Source organism: Diabrotica virgifera, chromosome 7 (assembly GCF_917563875.1).
Source record: "Diabrotica virgifera virgifera chromosome 7, PGI_DIABVI_V3a".
NCBI lineage: Eukaryota > Metazoa > Arthropoda > Insecta > Coleoptera > Chrysomelidae > Diabrotica > Diabrotica virgifera.
This window is the reverse complement of record NC_065449.1, coordinates 239,018,282-239,045,815: the sequence shown is the minus strand read 5'-3', so window position 1 is coordinate 239,045,815 and position 27,534 is coordinate 239,018,282. Positions and strand designations below refer to the sequence as shown.

The 27,534-nt window shown below is 32.7% G+C and overlaps 1 protein-coding gene across 2 annotated transcripts in view; it reads right to left on the bottom strand.

The window, feature by feature from the left end:
- Nucleotides 1-27,534, bottom strand: part of LOC114328123 (zinc finger protein 501) — a 75,953-nt gene that overhangs the window by 17,998 nt on the left and 30,421 nt on the right. Inside the window, exons 1-5 of one of the 2 annotated variants that reach the window (XM_028276903.2) lie at nt 19,663-19,948; nt 15,768-15,902; nt 14,882-15,034; nt 9,495-9,671; nt 3,694-4,032 (exon numbers count right to left, since the gene is read on the bottom strand). In XM_028276903.2, coding sequence (XP_028132704.1) covers nt 3,694-4,032; nt 9,495-9,671; nt 14,882-15,034; nt 15,768-15,902; nt 19,663-19,800 — 942 coding nt within the window. In that variant the 5' untranslated portion in view covers nt 19,801-19,948. Of the gene's footprint in view, nt 1-3,693; nt 4,033-9,494; nt 9,672-14,881; nt 15,035-15,767; nt 15,903-19,662; nt 19,949-27,534 lie in introns of those variants that run through there. The other variant, XM_050655561.1, reaches the window with a different exon arrangement.

The following is a 27,534-nucleotide window of genomic DNA, read 5'->3' as shown; positions in this document are numbered from 1 at the left end:
TTTTGTGTGATAAATGATATATAAATGATATTTTTTTAATGATTAGTGATGATATATGTTGATATAAGAGCTTTAAGACAAACATTGCTATAAGCAAGAGATATATTTTTAACGAACCGACCTGATGAGTCGAGATAAGGAATTTGGAGAAGAATTATATAGATTAGAAGAAGAACTAACAATATTATAAGCTGAATATTATGAGGAAATTTGAGACAATAAGAAACCCACTGCTCTTGTCAAATTAAGAAGGTACTAAGTGATTTATAGAAGCTTGAAAGCTTATTAGAGACCCACTCTGTGTTTTGAAGGGTATCTATTTTATTCATGATTATTCGTAATTAAACAATGGATTCAAAGCAAGGGATTGATGTTGTGAAATATGTAGAAGAATTTGATCTATGCAACGAAGGTATACCCGCTTTTATTTAGGTAAAACGCAGAGGTTTCGTGGCTAGTATATGAAATGATTATTATAATTATTATGAGAGAAATGTGTAGAAGAATTTGAACTATCCTCTCGAGTTAAACCACTTCGATTAGTCGAACGTAGGTATTGAAGGATGTAAAGGAAGTGATTATTATGATGTGATATGAAATAAAATGATAAATGATATAGTTAGTTATATGTATTTGAAGATGAATTATGTACACGGTAGAAGTGTTATTATATGAAGAAAAATGAAGAAACATATAGTTGTAGTACCAGACAAGAAGAAAAAGAGAAAAAAAGAAGATTTTTTATTAAAATATGTGGGAAAAAAATGAAAGTAGAGACATAAAATTTTGTCAGAAATGTAAAAATAAACAAGCAAAATTAAGAATAATAAAATATACTAATCAAATAAGTAGCTAATCATTCAATTAAATCTAAGAATTAAGCTTAAAAAGTTTTTTTTTAATCTCTAAAGTAACGTAAATTATAAATAACTTAAAAATTTTAAATATAGTTAATGAATTCAGGTTAAATTTTTGCGAGAAATAATGGAAGTGTTTAAATTAAGGATAGACAGATCTTACAATAAGTGTTAGTAGATAGTAAGCAAAGAGACACAAAAAAAGTGAAGTTTAAGAGAGATTAATATTAAGGCGTTATTTTAAAGTTAGTAAGGCGAATATAAATAAATCAAAATATGTAAGACTGAAATAATAAGATGAACTAGTAAAGTAACGTTAATTTTTTATCTATACAGGGTGTCCAGAAACTCTACCAACAAACGAAGACAGGAGATTCCTCAGATAATTTTAGGACAATTTAACCCAATTCACCTAGTCCGAAAATGCTTCCTAAGGAAGCTAGAGCTCTCTGAAGATGGCGTCATGTAATTAGTTTTTCTTAAATACCTCCAGAACGCTTCTATTTAGAAAAATGAAAATTGGTGTACATATTTACTTTCCAGAAATGAATCGATTCCATCCATTACGAATTTCAAGTACCGGTCATAGGCGTCCTTTTTGGGTAGGGCAACGGTTATTTTATCGCCTAACTTTTTTGTCTTTAATTTTTAAGCATTTTTGACTCTGAATTATTAAATTGTGAGGTATTCTAGTTCTAAAAGGTACTCTTACTTTAAGTCGATAGGATACACCGTTTTCTAGAAAAATCGATTTGAAAATGTTTCGTTCTTTGAATTTCAAAAAAGAAGATTAAAAAAAATTATTTAGAAAGCTGAAAACTGGTACATTTATTTATATTCCAGAGATTAATCGATTTCATTAATGGCGAATTTCTAGTTCCGGTCATAGGCGTCCGTTTTGGGTAGGTCAACAGTCATTTTATAGCATAACTTTATTATCTTTAATTTTTAAGTATTTTTGACACTAGATTATTCAATTATGAGATATTCGAGTAGTAAAAGTTACTCTTGCTTTAAGTTGGTAAAATACATCGTTTTTTTTTAATTTTTTTCAACTTTTTTTTTCAAATTCCCAAAACCAAAAACTTTCAAATCGATTTTTCTAGAAACCGGTGTGTCCTACCGACTTAAAATAAGAGTACCTTTTAGTACTAGAATGCCTCACAATTTAATAATCCAGTATCAAAAATGCTTAAAAGTTAAAGACAAAAAAGTTATGCGATAAAATAACCGTTGCCCTACCCAAAATGGGCGCCTACGACCGGTACTAGAAATTCGCAATGGATGGAATCGACTCATTTCTGGAAAGTAAATATGTATACAAATTTTCGTTTTTCTAAATGGAAGCGTTCTGGAGGTATTTAAGAAAAACTAATTACATGGCGCCATCTTCAAAGAGCTCTAGCTCCCTTAGGAAGCATTTTCGGACTAGGTGAATTGGGTTAAATTGTCTTAAAATTATCTGAGGAATCTCCTGTCTTCGTTTGTCGGTAGAGTTTCTGGACACCCTGTATATATCACTTAATAGAGGTTTAGGTAATATTTAATTTAGCTTAGGAAGTATTAGATTCGAGATTTTATTACATATTAGTACAATTAGAGTATTTACGGCTTATATGCACTTAAAGACTATGTAAAAGTTAGAATCAATTTTATTCACTGTGGACACTGTTTTGATGAAGTGAATTAGCGAACGAAAAAAAAGACGAAAAGACACGACGTGGAAGTACGTGAATTAGTGATAGTTTTAGAAAAGACAGTTTATTTAAATAGGGAAAATTGTAAATATTTTGCGATTATATTTTGTATATATTAGGATTACAGTTAGCTTACAGAATCCCTTATCTATGTTACATATAGTTAGGTCTATAGTTAGGAAAAAACGGTCTATGGTTAGTATTAGGTAACCATAAACATTTTGTAAAAGGGAAAGAGGAATATATCGTCAGATATTCTTCTTCTCTTCTTAGGATTTTCTTTAAAAAAACGGCGGGCATGTATTATAAAATAGGACATTCTGTATAACATATGTTTAAAACTCATTCAAAGTCATTACTCGATCTGTTCTTGGATTCAATAACCGCGAGTAACATTGGATTGTCATGTTTGTTATTATTTAAAGGTGTACATAAACATTAACTCGGACGAGGAAGATATTATGATTATTGTTGTATTTAGCAAGTATTCACGGTTATGATAGGTCGCGTCTTTATTGTAAATAACTTATGGTTGAATCACCGAAAGTTCGATTTAAATATAATGTTATCGAATAAACTGAGTTTTAATTAATTGGGAACAGAAGGCATTAACATCACACTTATTTATGACATCGTGGAAGAGCTCTTTATGTTCTGTCGCGATCGTTAATTGTGAGTGAGTACGACCAAGTATTAGTTGAGGATGATTTAACTCTGGGTATCAGGCGACACCAGGTTTCATTCGTTTTCTTCCTTTGTACGAGGCCCGGCAGGAACTGAGTATCTTTTCGTCGAAGAGGAAGGGGCTTGGAACAAACAAATAAAACAAACAGTAAAGAGGATCAATGCAGTCTCAGTAGTCCAGAACTATGAAGCTAAAGATGAAGAGAAACTACCTGAAAAGTTGTCATGAAAACCATGAAGAAAATCTACCTAAAAAATGATCAGGAAAGGTCCACAGTGTGGAAAGGTCCACAGTGTGGAAAGGTCTATGAAGCCAAACAATTCTATATCTATAGTGGATAATTTACATTCCTGTCCAATGAAGATTTGCCCAAAAGTCAAATTTTCCGTGTTTTTATTTTCGTTTCTGATTACTTGAATAATACCTAAAGGAAATCATAACAAAACAATCTTACCTCAACATACTGTTTTCCACAATATTCGCACGACAACAATTTATGTCCAGTATGGTATTTCATGTGTTTTGACAAACTAGAAGCCCATTTGAACGCTCTGCCGCAGACTGAACACAGATGTGGTTTCCCTTTAATGTTCCTTAATTCTCCCGTATGCTTCTTTTTATGCTTAGTGAGGTTTGAACTCTCAGCGAATGACATATCGCACTGATCGCACTGATGTGGTTTCTGTTCTAAGTGAATTTTTAGATGTCGTTTCAGGATTCTAGCTTCGCTAAAGGCTTTGTCGCATACGTGGCATTCGAAGTCGAGGTCTTTTGGATGAGACATCATGTGAACCTACAAAAAGTGTGAACATTTCTATTACGAATGGCCAACAATTCATTAACTATTGGAAATGAAATGATGATAATAATTGTATAGTTGAATTAATGACTGGTACACCTTGATTTTACAAATATACAGAGTGGGCCAAAGAAAACAGTCCACCTCGATATTTGGCAGTATTTATTAGATTTTAAGGAAATGACGAAACAGGTCGATTTTTGATCTGAGGGGTACACATTTGTACGGTACATACATGTGTCATTTGTCAACCCCCTCCCTTCCATTTCCCCCACCCCTTATTTTTAAATAGGGAATAGGGATCGTGTGCTAGCTCATTTGAAAGGTTATTCAATTCTCCATTCAGTAATATTAGCATTGACATAATTATTTATACAGTGTGTCCAAGAAGAATTATTTTGAATTAAATTAATCGACACAAAAAGAAGAATGTATGCAATTTATTTAACTCAAAATACATTCTACTACTGACAAAAAACCTTAGAATATAAAATAAATTTTATTCTATATTGTTATATAGGTTTATTTTATATTCTAAGCAAAAAACAGAGAAAAATGTTTATTTGACAAATAAATATTGTTTTTCGCTTAAATTCAATATTCAACCTACCAAGAGGCAGATGGGCGGCAGCTTGAACATGAACATTGAAATTAAGCGAAAAGCATGTTTATTTATCGAAAAACATTTTTTTCTGTTTTGTGACAGCAGTAGAATGTATTTTGAATTAAATAAATTACATACATTCTTCTTTTTGTGTCAATTAATTTAATTAAAATATTTTTTTCTTGGACATCCTGTATAAATAATTATGTTAATACAGTGGAACTCGGTTATAACGTCATTGAAGGGTCCAGTAAAAAAATTACGCTATATTATCAGAGTGACGTTATAAGAGAGGTATAGAAAAATGAAATTTTAACGAGGGAAAATTTTATTACAGCGTTACTGCTATATTAGGTACATTAGATATATTATTTTTTAATGAATCTACACCACCATGAGCGCGCTTCCTAATTATTTTAACATTTTCTCCGTCCTCTTAAAGGCTTTTAAACAAGTCCAAATTGCCGACATACATTAGTAATTTTTCGACCACTTTCAAATGTTCTTATAACACGCACTTTATCTTTAATAGGCAAAACCTTCCTTTTAGTACTACAATTTGCCATATTAAAAAATAAGCTAATTACTAAATTATAATCTGAAACAGAAAAATTTGACTGCTAGGACGGTACGGGACGGTACTGACAGACAAATGAGAAATAATAATAGAACTGTCAAGGTCACATAACTGTACACAGAAGCATAGCCACCTTTACCGTTAAGGGATGATTTAACTTTCTCACATTCTTGGAAGGAGCAATGTCACAAAGCCGGAAATGCATTGCAGTTTATTCTTCATAAAATAAAAATATGACAACCTACTGTAAATTTTTATGACGCTATAGACGAGGGTCACTTTATTTTAAGCCGCTAAATAGTACGTTCTAAATAGGTAAAATATTTCAAAACCTCTAAATTTTAAAGAACCGCTTGGATTGACATGAAATTTGGCATACACATAGCTAACAAGTCAAAGAAAAAAAGTGATATTGTGCTGATGTGTGCTTTTGCCCTAGGGGTGGTTTTCATCCCCTTTTTGGGGTGAAAAATATATAATCAAGTATATTCAAATGGGAAATAAGCCACAATTTTACCTAAAAATGATTTTATTAACGTTTCGACGCCCAAGTCGGGTGTCGTTGTCAAAATACAAAATAATACTAAATAAACAAAAATGTTGTTGCTTAGTAAAAAATTCTTCTAATAATTTATTTAATCTGACTCATTTATATCGGCAATTCAGACACGTATTATACATTTTAAAGTAGACGACTTTAAAATGATATTGCCAATATTGATGAGTTGCGTTCCTGAGACGACTTTACTAAAAGATAGTTCGTTCATTCGATTACATGAAATCAATCCCAACTCAAGAATATCCGCCACAAAAAATCATAGCATGTGATCTGTCTTTAAAAAGACAACCAAATGCAACGGTGGCACTGAAATTCTCGCGTTAGAGATTCCATAGTAAATCACGAGGGAAAACCAGTAAAAACCTCGTGATACTATCCCGACATCGTAAGTATTTGGGTTTACATTTAGTTTACTCTCAAAACTAATACCAAATTCTGACTTGATATTTTAAATTTATTTTTAAATACTAAAATACTAAATGTAGTAACTCGATATGTTACTGATTTACTAATTGTGGTATTTTCTTTCTATTGACTTCCTCCTTTAATATGGGTAACCATATCCTACTGCATTCTACCGAGGAATTTGCGACACAATTGGTTTCATTTAGCATAATTAGAGCCGCTTCTTTGATTTTTCTCTTTTTACTATCTGCTTCTTTTAGGACTATACTTGAATCTCTCCACTGAAGTAGAGATATAGTCCTAAAAGAAGCAGATAGTAAAAAGAGAAAAATCAAAGAAGCGGCTCTAATTATGCTAAATGAAACCAATTGTGTCGCAAATTCCTCGGTAGAATGCAGTAGGATATGGTTACCCATATTAAAGGAGGAAGTCAATAGAAAGAAAATACCACAATTAGTAAATCAGTAACATATCGAGTTAGTACATTTAGTATTTTAGTATTTAAAAATAAATTTAAAATATCAAGTCAGAATTTGGTATTAGTTTTGAGAGTAAACTAAATGTAAACCCAAATACTTACGATGTCGGGATAGTATCACGAGGTTTTTCCTGGTTTTCCCTCGTGATTTACTATGGAATCTCTAACTCGAGAATTTTAGTGCCACCGTTGCATTTGGTTGTCTTTTTAAAGACAGATCACATGCTATGATTTTTTGTGGCGGATATTCCTGAGTTGGGATTGATTTCATGTAATCGAATGAACTATCTTTTAGTAAAGTCGTCCCAGGAACGCAACTCATCAATATTGGCAATATCATTTTAAAGTCGTCTACTTTAAAATGTATAATACGTGTCTGAATTGCCGATATAAATGAGTCAGATTAAATAAATTATTAGAAGAATTTTTTACTAAGCAACAACATTTTTGTTTATTTAGTATTATTTTGTATTTTGACAACGACACCCGACTTGGGCGTCGAAACGTTAATAAAATCATTTTTAGGTAAAATTGTGGCTTATTTCCCATTTGAATATACTTGATTATAAAAATGCCACAAGAAAATAGCTTCAGAACAACATGAAAAATATATGTTCGAAATAAGTCCGGAAATGGATAAAATGGCTAATTCTAAGCAACTTTTGTTCTATAAAGTTTTTTCACCAAAATAATGCTTTTCGAGTTATTTGCGAGTGAATATGTTAATTTTTATACAAAATAAGCACGTTTTCAGACGGTTTTACGCAAATAACTCAAAAAGTAATATTTGGTCGAGAAAAAAATTCTTATCAAAAATATAGCTCGCAAAAAAGTGAAAAGCATGGTGTATATATTAGGTCACTATACCTAGTAGAAGCAGAGTTATAGCTAATGAAAAATAGGTTCATATTCGTCAAATTCCAAATCGAATATTTTAACGTGCCATAACCAAAAAACGAAGCACTTTTTTGGGGAAAACTCATTTTAACTTTTTTAAAGTGTTTAAAAAAATGCTTACTTTTGTTTTTTTAAAAAAACTTTTAGCATCAAAAGTAAACAAGTTATGCTCAAAATAAAGTTGGTCCCTTTTTTTTGGTAATAAATCGGGAAAATCACCCCCTAATTAGCATTTCAAATGAACTTAATTGTTACCACTTCACAAGTTTTTTACTCGCGTACGTATTGATCATATTATGATCAGTAAGTTTCATCGGTTCAAAGTCCTTATTTTTGAAAGAGCTGTAGTTAAAAGGGCTTGAACGAGTCACTTATCACGAGTGTATACAAATTTAGAAACACCGAATCTTAACCAATTTTTGTCTTACAGAAAAACAAAAAATACAAAATATTCAGAAAAGTAAAGCTAACTTTTTTTATTGTTTAAGATTTTTGGTATCTCTAACAATTTTTAAGTTATTTTGAAAAAAAGCATTAATTTCATTTAAGTTGCTAATTGGTGGGTGATCTTCCTTATTTTTTTTGCCAAAACAAAAGGGACCAACTTTATTTTGAGCGTAACTTGCTTACATTTGGTGCTACAAACTTTTTTTATAAAAACATAAATAAAGCTTTTTTTAAACACTTTAAAAAAGTTGTAATGTGTTTTTCCCAAGAATGCTTCATTATTTGGATATTTCACATTGAATTATTCTGCTTGGAATTTTTCGAATATGAACCTATTTTTCATTAGCTATAACTATGCGTTTGCTAGGTATAGAGACCTAATATATACACCATTTTTTTCACTTTTTGATAGGCTATAGTTTTGCTAAGAATATTTTTTTTTATAAAATGCTTACATTTTGAGTTATTTGCGAAAAACCGTCTAAAAACGTGGTTATTTTGTTGAAAAATGAACATATTCACTTGCAAAGAACTCGAAAAGTATTGATTTGGTGAAAAAAATATATAGAACAAAACTTGCTTAAAATTAGTCGGTTTATCCATTTCGGGACTTATCTTGGACATATATTTTTTCACCTCCGATAAGGGGTGAGACTCACCCCCAGGGCAAAAGCACACATCGGCACACTATCACTTTTTTTCTTTGACATGTTAGCTATGCGTATGCCAAATTTCATGTCAATCCAAGCGGTTCTTTAAAATTTACAGCAAAAACCGTGAAAGAATGTACTAAAAACCGGGTTTTTAATAATGTTATCGAATAGTTTTTGGCCGGACCTATTAAAAATTGACGTTACAACCGAGATGACGTAACTACCGAGGCCGTAATATCCAAGTTCCACTGTATTTATATTACTGAGAATTGAATAACCTTTTAAATCAGCTAGCACACGACCCATATTCCCTATTTAAAAATAAGGGTGAGGGAAGTGAAAGGGAGCGGGTTGACAAATGACAAATGTATGTATTGTAAAAATGTGTCTCCCTTAGATCAAAAATCGACCTGTTTCGTCATTTCCTTAAAATCTAATAAATACTGCCAAACATTGAGGTGCACTGTTTTCTTTGGCCCACTCTGTATAACACTTTAATACAAAAATAAAAACATGTGTGTCACACTTAAAGTCATAAGATGAACTGCGTTCCTTCTTCCTTCACTGGTAGAGGGGCAAAGGGAACATACATCAAAAGAGAACATGCATCGAAAGGGCACACGCAACAGGGGCGACGTTGCACAATGGCTCGAACAACTATTGTAATAAATGGTTACTTTCATTTCTCTCTCTCTCCTCCAACCTCTGCCTCCAACTTTCCTTGGCTTTCCTACTTTTTCCCTACCATACAGAAGAACAAAATATTGGAGAAATTGAGAAAATAGACAACAATTTTATAGTAGAATAGAAAAGTAACAACTCTTTTGAAACCTTACCTTAAGATCAACTTTTAATGGAAATGATAGATCACATTTTTTACAAGAATATTTTTGTTTATTGCCGGTATCTTCTGGTTGTTTCTCTTCAAGCTGTAAAACAATACCCTCGCTTAATTCTTCACTGATTGCGTCTGTTACTGTTGTGGTTTCTATTGTATATAAGCCCTCTTTCACCTAAAAAAGACATATATGTCATTATAAGACATAACTTACCAACGATCTATGCAACCAGTAATGCATTAGATAGATACAATTGTACAGAAATATCTGAAATCGCGAAGGTCGCAAATCAAGAGAGGGAACTTCAGTTGAACGCGATGGTGCAAAGAGTAAACATCCATTTAAAATGCATTGTGCACGAAATCAGTGATTTTGCGACGCTGTCAGATAAGATCGTCGTATTCGTATAGTTGTTTATTTAGAATAAAAATTTAATATTTTGTTTGATAAACATGAATATTACAAGTGTCGGGAAAAATAGGGCACTAAGTGCACAATCCCGTGAAATTATATACACAATGTTTTAAAATTTATACAGGAGAAACCATAAGGAAAGTTACTGTGAAACAGGTACCAAATAGAAATCCGAAAAACCTTTGAAACCCGATTGATCTGACAACGTCGCGTAACCAAAGTTTTCGATCACTTTGACCTGTAGTGGGAGCACGCTAAATAGAATTCTATTTTAGTGACGTCACGTTGCCCAGCAACCGTCGATTCTCCCATTAAAATTCTATTTTGTGACGTCAGCAAAATATAATTATATTTTGCGTGCTCTGGGCCGGGCGGTTTCAGATCGTTCTGTCGACTTGTACAACTTCTTCTTCTTCCTACTTTATAAATAGGCTCAATGCCTGTTTTACTTCGGTTATTAGCCTCAATTGACATTGTAAAAGTTTATCAACATCCAAAATTGAGATCAAGACATATTCATTTAATTCTTAAATGTAATAGTAACAAAACCAAAACATACACATTTGTTTACATTTTAGTAGGTCACCTAGATTTGTTAGAAGCACCAGTCGACAATAATGCATAGTCAACTAATTCATATTTTCGTAAGTAATGGTCAAAGCTGAGTCGGCAATATAAACAAACTACATGTTACAAGTTTGTTTATATATACATGAAGGCATCGTGACTCATTCTAATTGATTCGTTAATCAAATATCATTCTTAATCCAGATGCACTCGTAGATGGTTCTACTTTAAGTACACCAACTCGTTACTGATAATTAGTAGTGTTCAATAAATAAAGTATGAACGAATAGTGTATTTCTAACAACCAACCCTCGTCTAAGAGAAACCACCCCATTACAACAACCGAATTCTTTTATAACATTGTCTGACCGTCTTTTCCTCGGTCGTCCCAATGATCTTCTTCCATTTGGCGATTTGTCTCTTGCTATTCGTACTATTATATTTTCTGTCATTTTTTCTATGTGTTGATTCCATTCTCTCTTTCTTCTTTTGGTCCACATGTTTATTTCTTTTATACCACATCTCGCTCGTATTTCCTCACTTCTTACTCTGTCTCTTAGCGTTTGGTTTGTTATTTTTCGTAAGACTTTCAATTCTGCTGTTTCCAGCAGTCTTTGTGTTTTCCCCGTATCTGCTCTTGTTTCCGCTGTGTACGTCATTATCGGTCTTATTGTTGACTTATATATCCTGGTTTTCGTTTCCATTGTGAGGTATTTGTTTCTCCAGATTGTGTTGTTGAGACATCCTGCTGCTCTGTTCGCCATGTTCACTTGTTTTTGTAATTCTTCTTCCACTTTTCCGTAGCTTGACAGTTTTACTCCCAAGTATTCCGTTTCCATCACTTGTTCTATTATTTTGTTATTCACGACCAATTTACATCGTCTCGGTTCCGCTGATATTACTATCGATTTAGTTTTCTCTGTTGAGATCACCATGTTGTATATGAGAGCCGTATCTTCGAATTCTTTAATCAATATTTGTAGGTCATCTTCATTTTAGGCTGTTATTATGGCGTCGTCGGCGTAGCAGATTATCTTTATTTCCTTTTCTCGCATTCTATATCTTCTTTTTTTAACTTTCTTTATGATTTCATCCATTATATCAGATTAAATATTAATGGGCTCAGCGACTCTCCTTATCTAATGCCAGTTTCATACTTGATAGGTTGCGATAGTTTCCCTTACATCTTACCATAGCTATGTTATCTTTATACAGTGCTAGTCAAAAGTCCGTACCCCCCTCGTATCTTTTGAACGGTTATACCCATGATACTATAAATAACAAGATAATATATTGCACATCCGGAAGTCGTGACGTAACTGGAAACCGACAAGTTCGTAATGGTTCGTAATCATTCGTAATGTCCGATTACTTTGAATTGTTCGCAGTTGTATTTTATACTTTATCGTTGACAGTTATTTTGACTGGAATCTCGACACTAAATTTTTTTCGAATACTTTGAAGTTTAATTTTATTTTGGTAATTTAATAATTTTATCATATAATGCATACAAATCCAATTTAACTTTAACAAGAATTCAAATTCAACTTCCGGTCTCCAGTTACATCATCAATGCGCAAGCTCGGACGTATTTGCGCTACGGGAAAATACTATCTCTTTATTTATAGTATCATGGTTATACCTATAATATGTAGTGAAATTTGGAGGGAGGAAATAAACGGACGTAAGCTTCTTAACCCGCCATTACACGCGCTATGAGGGAATCCCTCACCATATTTGTTTATAACCAATGAAATTGTGTAAACTAATACGATAACCTTAAGCACCCAGGAATGCCTTTAGCATGGTTCATGAGAGGGTATGAAAAAGTTATAGAATATTTCAGGCGGTCAGTGTGCTGTGTTCTAGTTGAAAGAAGAGACATCCCTCTTCAAGTGAGGGAATTCCTCACTGCGCGTGCAATCACAGTGAAATCACGTTTCTATTATCTCAAAGAAACTTTTACGTTTTTATTTAATATTTAGGTAGGTTTAATTAAAATATTATTGTTTGGATTAGGTTAGGAACAGTGGCACACCGAGGGGGGTTTGGAGGTAAAATCCCACCCAGAGCATATAGAAATATATATAAAAGAAAGTAGGAAAATGTAACTTGCCTTTCACAAATAATACAAAAAACTTTCGGTGTCCAAGCAAACCCCCTCCCCCCCAGAGGAAAATTCTAGGTGCGTCACTGCTTAAGAACCCATTTTTAAATTTACCTATTCTAATTGGGAAATAAGCCACAATTTAACTTTATAAATTGATTTTATTGACGTTTCGAAATCCACCTCGGACGTCGTTATCAAAATACAAAATATTAATAGTTAATTACATAAATGCCACAAAGAAATAGCTTCAGAATAGTTGTTAATTTTAATTTGTATTTTTAGTAAAATTAATTCGCGTAAAGAACGTTAATTTCTTCAGTGGCTTGCTGAAATTGAAAATTAAGAAAACTTGCTTTTGATCTATATTATTTTTACTTTTGTTTTGTTAAATTAATAAAAAAAAATGGTTTACGAGACTTTCTATAATATGTGAGTACAACCCATTTTATATTTATACATGTTGACATTCATTCTTCCTCGAAATAAGTCGAATTTATGTAGGTGAGGGCGACGCTCATACGCGTGCAACCACGTCACAATAGAAGACGCGTGTAACGGCGGGTTAACTAGTCATGACAGGTGACGTAATAATGACAGATGACGTTACAGAGCCACTGTGACCGATAATTTTAAAAAGGACCTTATGGCAAGTGATACCTCGTTTAAAAGGTATTCAAAATACCTATTCAGTCATAAGTACTAATTTTTTTGGGTTTTAATTGATTTTGATTTTGGTGAATAAATTAAATAAATATAATGTTGTAGTTTCGCATTTAATTAATAAAAATTCAAATGTCCGCCTATGGTTTCCTTGTCAAAAAAGTTGACGTTTTTCAGTTCTCTAGTAGTTTTTACGTCAACGTCAACCTTTTTGACAAGTAGTCATATGCGGAATTTTGAATTTTTATTAATTAAATGCGAAACTACTATTTTATATCTATTTCATTTATTCATCAAAATTAGCTTAAACTCAAACAAAATTAGTATGACTGAATAGATATTTTCAATACCTTTCAAACGAGGTATCACTTGCCATAAAGTCCCATTTAAAATTATCTGTTACAGTGGCGCTGTAAAGTCATCTGTCATAATTACGTCACCTGTCATGACTAGTTAAGAAGCTTACGTCCGTTTATTTCCTCCCTCCAAATTTCACTATTATAGGTATAACCGTTCAAAAGATACGAGGGGGGTACGGACTTTTGACTAGCACTGTATATATTCTTAATGGTTTTTATTAAATCCAGTGATATTCCCATTTCATATAATAAATGTATCGCGTCCCGAATTCTCACCCTAGCAAACGCTTTCTTCAAACCTATCAGGCACATATATTATATGCTGGTTTGTTGTATTCCAGAGACTTTTCTTTTATTTGTCTTATTACAAAAACTGCATCCGTGCATGATCTTAATGTCCGAAATCCTTGCTGTTCCTCTTGCAGAGTTATGCGTTCGTTTATTTTTGTCGCTATATTTGCCTTATTTTTGTAGCTTGGTGAGTGATGTTGCCGGACTAAGGCTAAGGCTCCACGGGCTGGAAATTGACGCTAGCAGTAGCCGTAAAACGAACTTAAGGTTCCGCGGAAAGGAATAGGAATAGCCGAATTGAACCGACTACGCACAAGTCCTGTAGTCGGTACAGTTCGGCTATTCCTATTCCGTTCCGCGGAACCTTAAGTTCGTTTTACGGCTACTGCTAGCGTCAATTTCCAGCCCGTGGAGCCGTAGCCTAAGCCCGGATAAATAAGGTAGGTTGTTAGCAGCCTGCCATATATAAAAAAGCTCAAAGAACCGGTGTACAACTTGTGTAAATAAATTTCACCATACTGTCGCACACATTTAAAAATATTGTTAACTTTTAGGGTTTTATTATTATTATTAATTTTATTTTTTAGGGCCGGCGTAGCTAAGCGGTAGTGTGCTTGGCTCGCGTGCTGGTAGGCCGGAGTTCAAATCCTACCGCCGACAAGAACAACTAGACATTTTTAAATGTTTATAGGCCCCAGGTCGACTCAGCCTGAATAAAATGAGTACCTTGGTAAAACCAGGGGTAATAATAGGTGGTTAAAGCGTAGCACTGGCCCTGCTACCTTCCTTGTATACCGTAGGCCCTAGATATAGCAGACCACCCTGCTATACTCCCAAAGCCACGTGAGCGATATAAAACGGGAGACTATTATTATTGTTAACAAATTTTAACAAAATAGCATTTAAAATCCACTTAACTTAAGAGAGTCGTCAATATAAGTACAAAGTTTAAATAAAAATTAAATGGATTCAACTTGACTTACCACTACTTGATCATCATCAGTATATGTAACGAACTCTGGAATATCCTCCTCGATAATGACAGTACCTAGATGTTCAGAAAACTGTAGCTGTTCTTGTAATTCTTGTTTAACTTGTTCCCTCTGTTTCTCGGCAAGCGTATCTGACAGTTGTTTCTATAAATAATATTTTAGTAAAAAAACGATAAAATCCTTTATAAAAGGTATATTTGTGAAAATCCCTAAAAAGGGCTACATCACAGAACAGAACTAGTTTTCGATCGGATGACCGATCATCATCAGTGTTTACCTAAAATGTGTATAACATGATAAGACAGTGCAAAGCATTTAAAATTTTGACTACGGTTTTAAAAAAATATAGGTTATACTCACGTGAATCTAACATGCTAAGCACCAAAATAAAAAATATGTGGGTAAAAACCAGAGACATGTTAACCGTAGACAATGCATACTGCGCAAAAAAGCGTAACACGCGGCAGTCGATCGGTGGTCTATCTATCTTTTTTTACTAAGCGATACGCAATTTGAGAGCCGTTTTAAGTTGGCTGCACATACCGCGTTTTATTTGAGGACGGCAGTATTCATCATGGCCAAATTCCAACGAAAATTTGGTCCCGATACTCAGGAGTAAAACTAACACAAAATAATTCGCTGCAAAACGAAATCAAGAGACGTCTTATATTTCAGTTCGTTCGGAGAGCGTCTTAAACGGCCCTTACGTTCATCACTCTCATTAGAGATCGTCAGAAGGTGTATATATGACTACCTCTGAGGTACGTAAGGGCGTTTATGATGCTCTCTGAACGAACTGAAATATAAGACGTCTCTTGATTTCGTTCGGCAGCGAATTATTTTTTATTTTTTTTTATTTACACAGCATACATTTTACCTGAAATTCTGGAGATAGATACTGTCGTAGAATATTATCTGACTTCTCACACTGCTGTTTGAAAGTATAAGCTCTGCTACATTGCAGGACACATTGCACACACATAAGATGAGGAAAGCCATCATTTTCTGAGACCTAGAACAAAGAATAAGCGAAAAAAACCGTTAAAGTGTGCTGCTATATGCGTTTGTTTAATTATAACTTCTTTTCTTGTACGTTTAGTACTACTTGTACTATAGCTAAAAAATCAAAAAACTCTGTAAAATAATTTTTTACAATGGACCATTTTAAAGTAATGAAAATAAGCTTTCTTCTTTATTTAGCAATTATATACCTAAATGTACAAGGAATGAAGTTAAAACTAGGAATTAAAAAAATAGCTGCAAAAATTTTTAAAAGAAGAAAATTTGAAAGAACCATATCTTGCTTAAAATTAGTCCTAGAACTTTCTACAATAGACCGTTTTAAAGGTAATGGATTTTTCTTTTTACTAAATATAATTGCATATAGGTACCTAAAACTGCATAGAAAAAAGTTATGGAACAATGTTTGCGAAAAAATAGGGAAAATACCTAGCCCAAAAATGTGTGAATGACGAAAACGTATCTCGGATACTATGAATCCTAAAGACTTCTGCCAAACATCATTTTAAAGAGGAAGGACATAAAGTTCTTTTTTCTGAAGCAATGCATATCCGCTGGGGGGCTAACTATGATTATAGGTCACGTGGTACACTCTATCGACGCGGCGAACGATCTTATGTGCATGCTTCATGTGTGATTTACAAAAACAAGAGACTATTTAAAATTTATTATTAATTTTGTGCTAATGTTTCAATACATTATTAGAAATTTGATATAATTACTCTATACGGACAGAAAATGTCTCATATAATACGTAAAAATATATTTAAATAGAGAAAAATACGAAGAGATTTTAAAGCTGACAGCCGAAATGTGACGTCAAGATGACTGTCATATTGTTATTATCACTTGTCAAATCTCAAGCCTTTTTAATTCCTATAAAGTTTCTGCTATAATTCCTATAAAGATTAATTCCTATAAAGTTTTCTTATTTTGCTTCCTCTGCCGCTTTTTCTGCTTAAGTAGGTATAGTGTTTTTAAGATAATACCACCATAATTCGGTCTTAAACTATTAAATGTAGTTTTTTTAGTGATATTCCCAAGCAAAGGTTAGGAACTTTTGTGAACCATTGTATTTTGTATAATAAAAATGGTAATGTGCTTTGCCAGGATTATAAACACTATAGTAAAAGAGAGATATATAGATTCTTTATGTTTCCAGAGGATCTGGTTGACAAGAGGTGGATTTCATTACTAAGGTAATAGACAAGGCCAAAAAGGCCGGTTCGTTGGAAAAAATATTCCCATGAGATTTTTTTGCATAATCACATTTTGTAATACACGCCAGAATAAGGTTCAAGAAGTCGCCCACGAGAAAAGTGGTCCAAATTTTTTTTAACAAATTTTTTTTAATCAAATTGCAAAAATTATTATTTTTTTTAGACCATTCTGGACAAAAAAAGGTCTCTTGTAATTTTTCTCTAAAGTTGATGCTTTCGAGTTATAAGCAATTTAAAATTTGAAAAACGCAAAAATGGCCATTTTTAAGACTTAATAACTCGGTTAAAAATTATTATTATGAAAGTCAGAAAGTGACTAAATCAAAGTTTAAAGCCCCCCCCCCCTACATGATCCTGAAGAAATTTGTGTCATTAATTTATTACTAAGCTGTTATTTTTAATTATTAACAATAAGAAGTAAGAGCGTATTGACGCGGCTGTAAATGTGAGTGCGAGTAAGATTCCCCATTGGACTGCAGGAATGGCATCTCTCTCGCACTCACCATAGACGGCCGCCTAATACGTGCTAGCGCTCATGATTATTACTTAAAAATAACAGCTTAGTAATAAAATTATAACAAAAATTTCTTCAGGATCTTGTACGGGGGCCTTAAACTTTGATTTAGTCACTTTCTGACTTTCATATTAATAACTTTTAACCAATTTATTAGGCCTTGAAAATCGCCATTTTTCGTTTTTTTCAATTTTAAATTGTTTATAACTCGAAAACGATCAACTACAGAGAAAAATTACAAGAGACCTTTTTTGTCCAGAATGGTCCAAAAAACCCAACAAAAATGTGTACGGGCCAAAGCTACTGATTTTTGCAATTTGATTAAAAAAATTGTTAAAAAAAATTGGACGACTTTTCACGTGGGCGACTTCTTGAACCTTATTCTGGGATGTCTCACGAATGTGATTATGCAAAAAATCTCATGAGAATATTTTTTAACGAACCCGCCGTTTTCGCCTTGTCTATAAGAAAATATAGTGAAGAAAACGAAACGGAATTTATCGTCCTTGGGGAAGGCTTACAAATTATGCCACCATGAGAAGCAGTGTCGACATATCATATCCCCTCCATGTCAACCCTCCCAGCGAATAGAAAAATATGGAAACAGCATAGAAAAAGAATGAATGAAATCGATTAACTAAACAAATATAGATGAAGAAGAAGACAAGTGTATCAGAAATCAACCACGGTAATGAAAAAGAAACAATAAGGCTATCAGTTAAATACCAGTTTTTTTATATTATGTTCATAGCTGTATCATAAGATATATTGCAGTGGGGATAATAGTAGGGTAGCCCAAGCGGGGATTTTTGCAGTTACTTGAGCGCGTCAGAAAATCAAATGGGTAGAAACCTTGTAGGTACCCTGTAAATGTACCCCTACCTGCCCTACCATATATGGACTCTAAATACAAGCAGTGGCGGATCCAGGGAGGGGCGATCGGCCCCCCTCTCAAACCAAGTGATTTAATTTTTTTAAATTATATATAAAGATTATAAAACATTCATTTATTTTTATAGAAATTTAGCCAATCGGCCCCCCTCTTAACGATGCTGGATCCGCCACTGAATACAGGGGGATGCGTTGGGGGAGTCCGTAAAAAAATATATCCTTAGAAAAACTCGAAAACGTCAGATTAAGACAAGGTAAGTTAAGTACATGAAGAACAGTATATATTTCAAAAATCGGACGATTTGAGCAGTGCGTAAGGAAATGGGTGAGTCACAAAGTTTCACAAAAAAAAAAGAGAATATTTGGCGAAATTAACATCAAAACGAAAAACTAAAAAAATACGTGTTCAATATTTTTCAAAAATCTATCGAATGATACCAAACACGACCCCCATGGATGGGGTGGGTGGTAACTTTAAGATTTTAAATACGAACCCCGCGATACTTCGCGAAATGAACATATAATAGATCAAAAAACTGAAAAATACATGTTCAATATTCTTTAAAAATATATTGAATGATATCAAACACGACCCCCATGGAGGTGGGGTGAGGGTTACTTTATATTCTTAGCCCCATTTTTTATTGCAGATTTGGATTCCTTTACGTAAAAATAAACATCTTTTATTTGAGACATTTTTTCGAATTAAGGATAAATAGCGCTACAATCATAAAAAACGATTTTTGGAAATGGAAAATAAATTAAAAATGGAAAATCCCCACTAAAATGGAAAGCTTAACTTTTTTGGTTTTAGGAACTGATCTTAACAACCCAGTAGGTGCCCATGACGCTTTAGTAACTGCAAATTTAGCACCCCATGCTCCCCTACTATAAGTTCGGGAATATAAAATTCACCTTCAGGTCGGTGAGTAGTCACTGCCAATTAAAATATTTTTAAAAGTGTTAAATTTCTGACATTCTGAAATTATTATTTTATTGCAACTACTTAACAATGATTCTTTTAAGTTTTATAGATACTTAATTAGAGCGATGTAAAATAAGCAATTATAGATTGAATATTATGTCCGGTAAACGAACAATTTACATCCCTAGAAATAAATAATCACCTGGAGTGATGCAAAAGTATTTAACATTTCATCTAAACATGCTCCAAATAAGGGCCTCATATCTCCTTTTTCCGATAAACAGGCCCTACAAATTTTATCAATCTGTAGGGGGGCCGTCAGATACATCGTCATATCCATTATTAATTTAGAAAACACAAACGTTTCAAACTTCGGTAGGACGTAAGTCCATCGTTTTATCACTTCACTTTACAAAAGATGGCACCCGAACAATTACTCGAAATATGTCGTTGGCGGACTACAATGTCAAACACAATGAAAGAGGTCCAACGTAATGCGCAGCTTGCTTGATGACCGAGGAGCGTTGCGCGGGAATATTTAAACATTTCAACATGAAAGATACTTACCAAATTTAGATGACCTACAATACAGAGAGCTTTTAGAATAATGAATTTAATTACTGTTTTTTATTGTTTTTATTTTTATGTGGTCAAAGTTTTCTTATATTGGTTTACAGGCTAAAAACTCGGTTGTTTTATCAGATATTTAATGTGTTATTTTAACAAGGTTTACAAAAATACGAATTTTTGTGTAGGTACTTGTAATTTAAAATTATTAATTTGATAAAACAAAATAATATGGACTATCAAAATATAACCCAATTTCATATCGGGTACTTAAATCCTGTAAAAATATACTTCGAGACAGGGTTGCCAGATGAAATTTCAGAATATCCCTAGACGGGAGCTTCAATTTCCCCTAGAAATCCCTAAATCTTATTAATTTGACCTAAAAAAGAAGAAATTGACAGATGACAGCTGTCAATTTAATTTATAACCTATTAAACACTATGTTTAATCTACTTTAATCATTGATTAGGTAATGTTTTAATGTTTACTTAGGAATATTTATGTCAGGGAACAATAAATAATGACAATAATAATAATATTTGAACAAAAAGATATTTAATAACAACAAAAAATGGCGCCAGCACAGTTTAATAAATCCCTAGATTTCAAAAAAAAATCCCTCCAGAGCTCCAAAAGCTTCAAAAAATCCCTAGATTCGGGGAAAATCCCTAGACATGGTAACCCTGCTTCGAGATAATGGAATTAGAAAATAAACTATTTAAATAATGCAAAGTTGAGTTGACTGTTAGTCCAGGCGCATCTGTTTTGAGATGGACGTTGAGAGGTGATGACTCAAATTTTTTGCAGAAATTGCTTGAAAATAACTCAAATAATAATATTTAAGTTATCCTCCCACTCAAAATGGTCCGGAACATTGTTTAAATAATCAAAATGTCAAAATATGAAGGAAAAATTCGATTTTTTTATTATAACTTTAAAACTGTTCATTTCTGAGAAAAGTTGTATTGACATAAAAGTTGCGTAATTAAATTTCCTACAATATAGAATTGGTTAAAAATTTAAAAAATAGTCACCCTTGTTGCAAAATAGCAATAATTGCGAAAAAAAAACCATACAAAAACAAGTATTCGTATATTACGTTTTTCAACCATTTTTGCTACATTTAGGACCTTCATATTTTACCCAGAAAAACTTTATGATATAGTAAAACAACGCTGTAAATTTCATTAAGATCGGTTTAACAGATTTTGCAAAATAAATTTTGCAATCCAGCTTTTGCAAAAAAAATTCATTTTTTTTTTAAATGTTGCAGGACTGAAAATAAAGCAGATAGCAAGTTGATTTTTTTGCTTATAGAAGTGTATTGTACCTTTCATTTGCAATTTGCAAAATTAAAATCGATTAATTACCACGGCGTCAGAAAATTTTTTAAATTAACATTAGTTTTTGGTGCTACGGGCAGGACAGTGGTGTTCGATTCACACAAGTTGATTTCCACCAAAATTTCTTCCAATCTTTATCTAATATATTATTTTCTTACTCTATATTTTGTTGTATTTTAATATTTTAATTCCACAAAAATCAAACTAATTTTATTATTGTTTGTGAAATATTGTTTAAACAATTGCATATGTTTAAAAATAATAAACTTTTGTTCTCTAAGTTAAAATATATCAACAAAGAAAGTTTTTACTAAAAAAAGTGTTATTTCAAAGGATATAGTATGTGTTTTTATTTTGCAATAAACAAATTTATTTATTTATATCGAAATGTAACATAAATTAAAATGGATCAATCATTATCAAAGGTCATTGGAATGCCCAATCAGAGCAAACTATCCGCTGTCATGCGCGTAGCACCAATAATTAATGTTTATTTTAAAAAAATTCCTGACGCCGTGGTAGTTAATCGATTTTAATTTTGAAAATTGCAGATGAAAGCTACAGTACACTTCCTTAGGTAAAAAAATTTCAACTTGCTATCTGCTTTATTTTCAGTCCAGTAACATTTTAAAAAAATGAATTTTTTTGCGAAAGCTGGATTGCAAAATTTATTTTGCAAAATCTATTGAACCCATCTTAATGAAATTTAAAGTATTGTTTAACTGTATCATAAAGTTTTTCTGGGTGAAATATGAAGGTCCTAAGTTTAGCATAAGTGGTTAAAAAACGTAAAATTCGAATACTTGTTTTTGTATGTTTTTTTTTTCGCAATTATTGCTATTTTACAACAAAGGTGACTATTTTTTAAATTTTCAACCAATTCTGCATTGTAGGAAATTTAATTACGTAACTTTTATGTCTGTACAACTTTTCTTGGAAATAAATACTTTTAAAGTTATAATCAAAAAACAAAGAAAAAAATCGAATTTTTCCTTCATTTTTTGACATTTTGATTATTTAAACAATGTTCCGGGCCTTTTTGGGAGGGAGGATAACTCAAATATTATTATTTGAGTCATTTTCAAGCAATTTCTGCAAAAAAATTTGAGTCACCTCTCAACGTCCAAATGTACTAATATTTTTACAGATGCGCCCTGGTCTATGTCTTTTCAATGATTTTTGGATTATGAAATCTAATTTTTGATTTTAAATCTTAGATATAAATTTGAATTATTTATATATTAGACCAAGGTGTCTGAAAGGCCTGTTAAGCTATACTCTTCATTATAATAGTAGCATTTAATCGTTCTCATAAATAAAAAAACTGCTTCTCTACAAGTAAAAATGGTCTCAAGTATTCAAATCAACCAGAAATGAAACATTTTCTGATGTAAATTTTTATTTAGCTTGGGGTCCGTTCCAAGTATTACGTAACTTAGGTTGGTGGGAGGGCTGGGTCCAAAATCTTCAAAAATTCCATTACGTACTACTTGAACGCCCCATTACGGTGCGTACATAGGGAGGAGGGGGGTCAAAAATCTTCAAAAATCGCGCTACAATACTTGAACGCCCCCTTGTTTGTCTTTATTTATTTCTTTCACATTTTTCTATTGTTTGTGAATAATTTGAGATCCTTAGATTTTTCTATCTCCCATTATCCTTAATTTGACCAATCTATTTTTTCCTTTCCTTCTTCGCTTTCTTCTTGATATTCCCAAAACTTGCCTTCAAACTTTGTCTAATTTCATTTTATCCACATTATTGTACCGTACCTACTTGTTTTGCTGTTGCTGGCTTATGTTTTCCATTTTCTTTTTTGTTTTTGGTACTCATAAGTACCTACCTATATAGGAATATTGGAAGAAATCACGATCCTCAGTAATGGGGAAACGACAAGAGAGACAGATAAGTACCTACCAAAAGTAGATAATATAGTAGTTATTAAAAGTATATAAGTAGTGAAAAAGGCCTGCAGACGCTACTAAACAACTAAACACAATTTGTGATACTGGGGAACAGTTTCGTTTAACAATAAACATGAAGAAAACAAAAACCATGGTTGTCAATAAAAGAGGGGCAAAGTCATTACAAGGATCCAGATAAAAAATGAAGATGTTGATCAAGTGGACAAAATTAAATACGTAGAAGTCTGGATTATGAAAGATCCAAATCCGAAATCAGAAATTCGATCAAGAATAGAGCAATCACGAGCAGCCTTTTTAAAGATGAGGAAATTTCTGAGTAACCAAAAACTCAATCTGAAAATCCGATATTCATTCTCAGATGCGTAACAGAGGCCCCGCAGCATGTAGCTTGCGGGGGGCTCCAATATGTCAGGGGCCCCATCTTTTCTTTTCTATATGTAAAAATGTGTTATTGTTATATTATTTTACGCATACATACGCAACGTTTTTTATGCAGTGTATATTGAAAATAAAGTCGCCCATCAGATAGATATTATATTAATAAAATTGTAGATATATTCGCTGATAGTAGTGCATGAAGAAAGTTGCTCATCTCATAGAATGATACTATGTAATACCATTGTTTATCTACACAATGTTGGTCTAGTTATACAATGGTAATACTTCTTCTTCTTCAGGTGCCATCTCCGCTACGGAGGATGACAATCACCCGAGCTATTTTAATTTTTGAGGCAGTAGCTCTAAATAGTCGTTTTGAGCTGCATCCAAACCATTCTCTCCGGCTCAAGGTCTTCAGCCACGAAATTCGTCTTCTTCCGATGCTGCTTCTGCCGTCTATCTTTCCTTGCAACTTGCAATATGAGTCGCAGGATGCCATACATCTCGCCCCGCATCACATGTCCGAGTTGTCATAAATAGTGCATGAATACACTAATAGCCCAGTAAATGGCCGTTTTTAAGTGTAATTATCATGCAGCGTCACGACGGATTTACTTTTACTTGCGGGGTGAAAGTCATCCCTTCACGGGGGTGAAAAACATACGTTTAATAAGTCCGGAAATGGATGAATTGACTAATTATAAGCAATTTTTTTTCTCTATAGAGATTCTTTATCTATGTTAACACTTTTTGAGTTATTTACGAGTGAAATTGTTTATTTTTCAACAAAAGAAAACATGTTTTCAGGCGGTTTTGGCAAATAACTCAAAAAATAAGTATTTTATCGAATTTAATATTATCGAAAAATTATCGAAATTTTTAACAAAAATGTAGCTTATAAAAAACAAAAAGGATGGTGTATTGATAAAGTCTATCGACACAGTAAAAGCATGTAGCTCATGAAAAATTGTTCTTATTCGTCCAATTCCAAATGGAATATTTCAACGTGAAATAACCAAAAAATGAAGCACTTTTCGGGGAAAACTCATTAAAACTTTTTTAAATGTTAAAAAAGCTTTATTTTTATTTTTTATAAAAGTTTCTAGCATCAAAACTAAGTGAGTTACGCTCAAAATAAAGTTGCCCCCTTTTTTGGTAAATAAAATCGTGAAAGTCTCCCCCTATTTAGTACCCCAAATAAAATTAATTATTAGCGCTTTATCATTTACTTTAATATGTATTGTTTATATGATCTGTAAGTTTGGCCGGTCAAAGTTCTTATTTTTGAAAAAAAAATGGTTTTTATAATAAAATAAAGTATTTTAAAATAACTTAATAGTTATTTATGATTAAGTGTTAAAAGTACACGTTTAAGGCACGCATGTGAAAGTTTCACATGAGTGCCTTAAAAATGTACTTTTTAACACGCATATCATACAATATTTTTTCTACAAACGTAATTACAGGACAATATCTACAAAAACTTTTACTTGAACTTGACTGACATTCCATTTTTATATTTTTTTGACATTACATCAAAATTGCCTATACGGTCAATACGAACTGCAGTGCCTTAAAAATTTTAAAGCACTAGTGCCCTAAATTAGCATTTTTAACGCTCGTATGCAGTGCTAAAAATTGCATTTTTAACACGGTTGTAGAAAAAAAGTATTAGTGATACGATATAAACATATTGAAATTTTAAAAGGTAAAGAGATGTAGGTTTTGCTTTTACAAATATTTTGGTTTTATTTTGTTTTTCTGTAAGACAAAAATTGGTTAAGATATGGCTGTTTGCATACACTCGTGATAAGTGACTCGTTCAAGCCCTTTTAACTAGAACCCTTTCAAAAATAAGCATTTTGAACCGGTGAAACTTACATGTCATATAAAAAAAAAGTTAAGTAATTTGTAAAGAAGTAATGATTAGTATCATTTGGGGTGCAAAATAGGGAGAGATTTTCATGATTTTTTTTACCAAAAAAAAGGTGTTAACTTCATTTAGAGCGTAACTCGCTTAGTTTTGATCCTAGAATGTTTTATGAAAAAATAAAATAAAGCTTTTTTTAAACACTTTAAAAAAGTTTAAATGAGTTTTCCCCGGAAAGTTCTTCTTTTTTTTATTTCACTTTCGAAAATCCTTCTTTTCGAAAATTTTTATATCGAAAATATTCGATTTGGAATTTGACGAAGAAGAACAATTTTTCATGAGATACAACTTTGCTTTTACTGGGTCGATAGACTTCATTTTTTCATTTTTTCTTTATTAGTTACTTTCTGCCAAGAATGTTTTTTTCGATCAAATACTTACTTTGTGAGGTATTTGAGAAAAATTTCAGGTGTTTCTTTCCAGCTTTGTCCCGGATTCAACTGAACTGGAGTTGGTCACACTACTCATAGTACATAAGAGTAGATGGAGTATATACTCCAACATTTGGAGTACAAACTACATTCTCATTTTTATTCGTATATGAGCTCTTGGTTGTTAATTCCTGCTTCTTTTAGTATTTGCATCATCTTGGCTTGCTGTACTCAATCAAACGCTTTCTCGTAATTAACCAGACGTGCGTATACGTCGCAATTGATGTATCTGCATCTATGGAATAAGGCTTGTACTGAAAGAAATCCTCTCTTGTACAAACAGCATTTATAATTCCGAACTGGTTGGGGAAAATGAATTTTCACACAGTTTATAAATTTTCTTATGAATTATCTTTGGGAACAATTTTAGGAGATGACTCATGAGGCTTATCGTACGATATTCTTCGCATTTATAGCTCCTATTTTTTTTGGAAGTGCAATAAACTCAGACTTCAGCCATTGTGTAGGTATTTTCCAGAGATGAGAGTTGTATATTATGTTGTTTGTTGAGTATCTTAGTGATTATTGCTATTGATTCTTTGTCTATTAGTTTGAGCAATTCTGCTTGTATATTATCGGGGCCTGCTGCTTTACTAAATATCATGTAGCTGTTATATAAACTTTCTGCTGCAATATTCTTCGTCCATCCTCCTCTTCTAGCTCGAAGGTGTTATCTCTTTTATCGTCAAACAGTTTCTCTAGGTATTGTGTCCGTGTTCTTTTACTCTGTGTGTCTAAGATGATGTTTTCGTCAGAGTCAATTAGATAGATTTCCTTTCTGTCTCCAGTTTAGTCCACTTGTGTGTTATTTAACTTTCCCATGTACATTATTGTGACTATCGTACTTGTAACTGTACAGTCCAAATTTCTTCGCATCTTCCCATTGATTTTTGTTCTTTTCTCCGATTTTCCTTCTTATTGTTATATTTATCGTTTTATATATGTCTGGGCAGATTTAGCGTTTCATCCTATAGCTTTATGATATCACCAGTCATCTAAAGATATAGATAGCTTAACGGGAAGCTCAAAAGCAAAGAAGGTATGGAAAACATTGTGAAATTTCAGACAGAATACCCATGAAAGGGTAAAGATAGAACCAATACAAATGGACGAATGGGTAAAATATTACTCAGAGATATTACAAAAAAAAAGGATGTCTATATGTTCCTCAACTTACGAAATAAGAGATAGACAAACACGAATTACAGATATATCTGAAATGGAAATATTAAATGAGCTGAAAAGACGTGGGGTGACAAATAATAGAATTAAAAACAGAATAAATGCAGTGTAAATGATGTTTGGCACAAGAAACTTGATTGGCACTAATGGACAAAGTGAGAAATTAGTGATTTAGGGAAGTAATGAATGTGAAGGTAACGGGTCTACCACAAAATCCCGACAGCCAAAATTCCGACAGCCACAATCCCGACTGCCAAAATCACGACACGCCAGAATCCCGACAGGCCAGAATCTCGACAGGTTTGATAAGTTTCT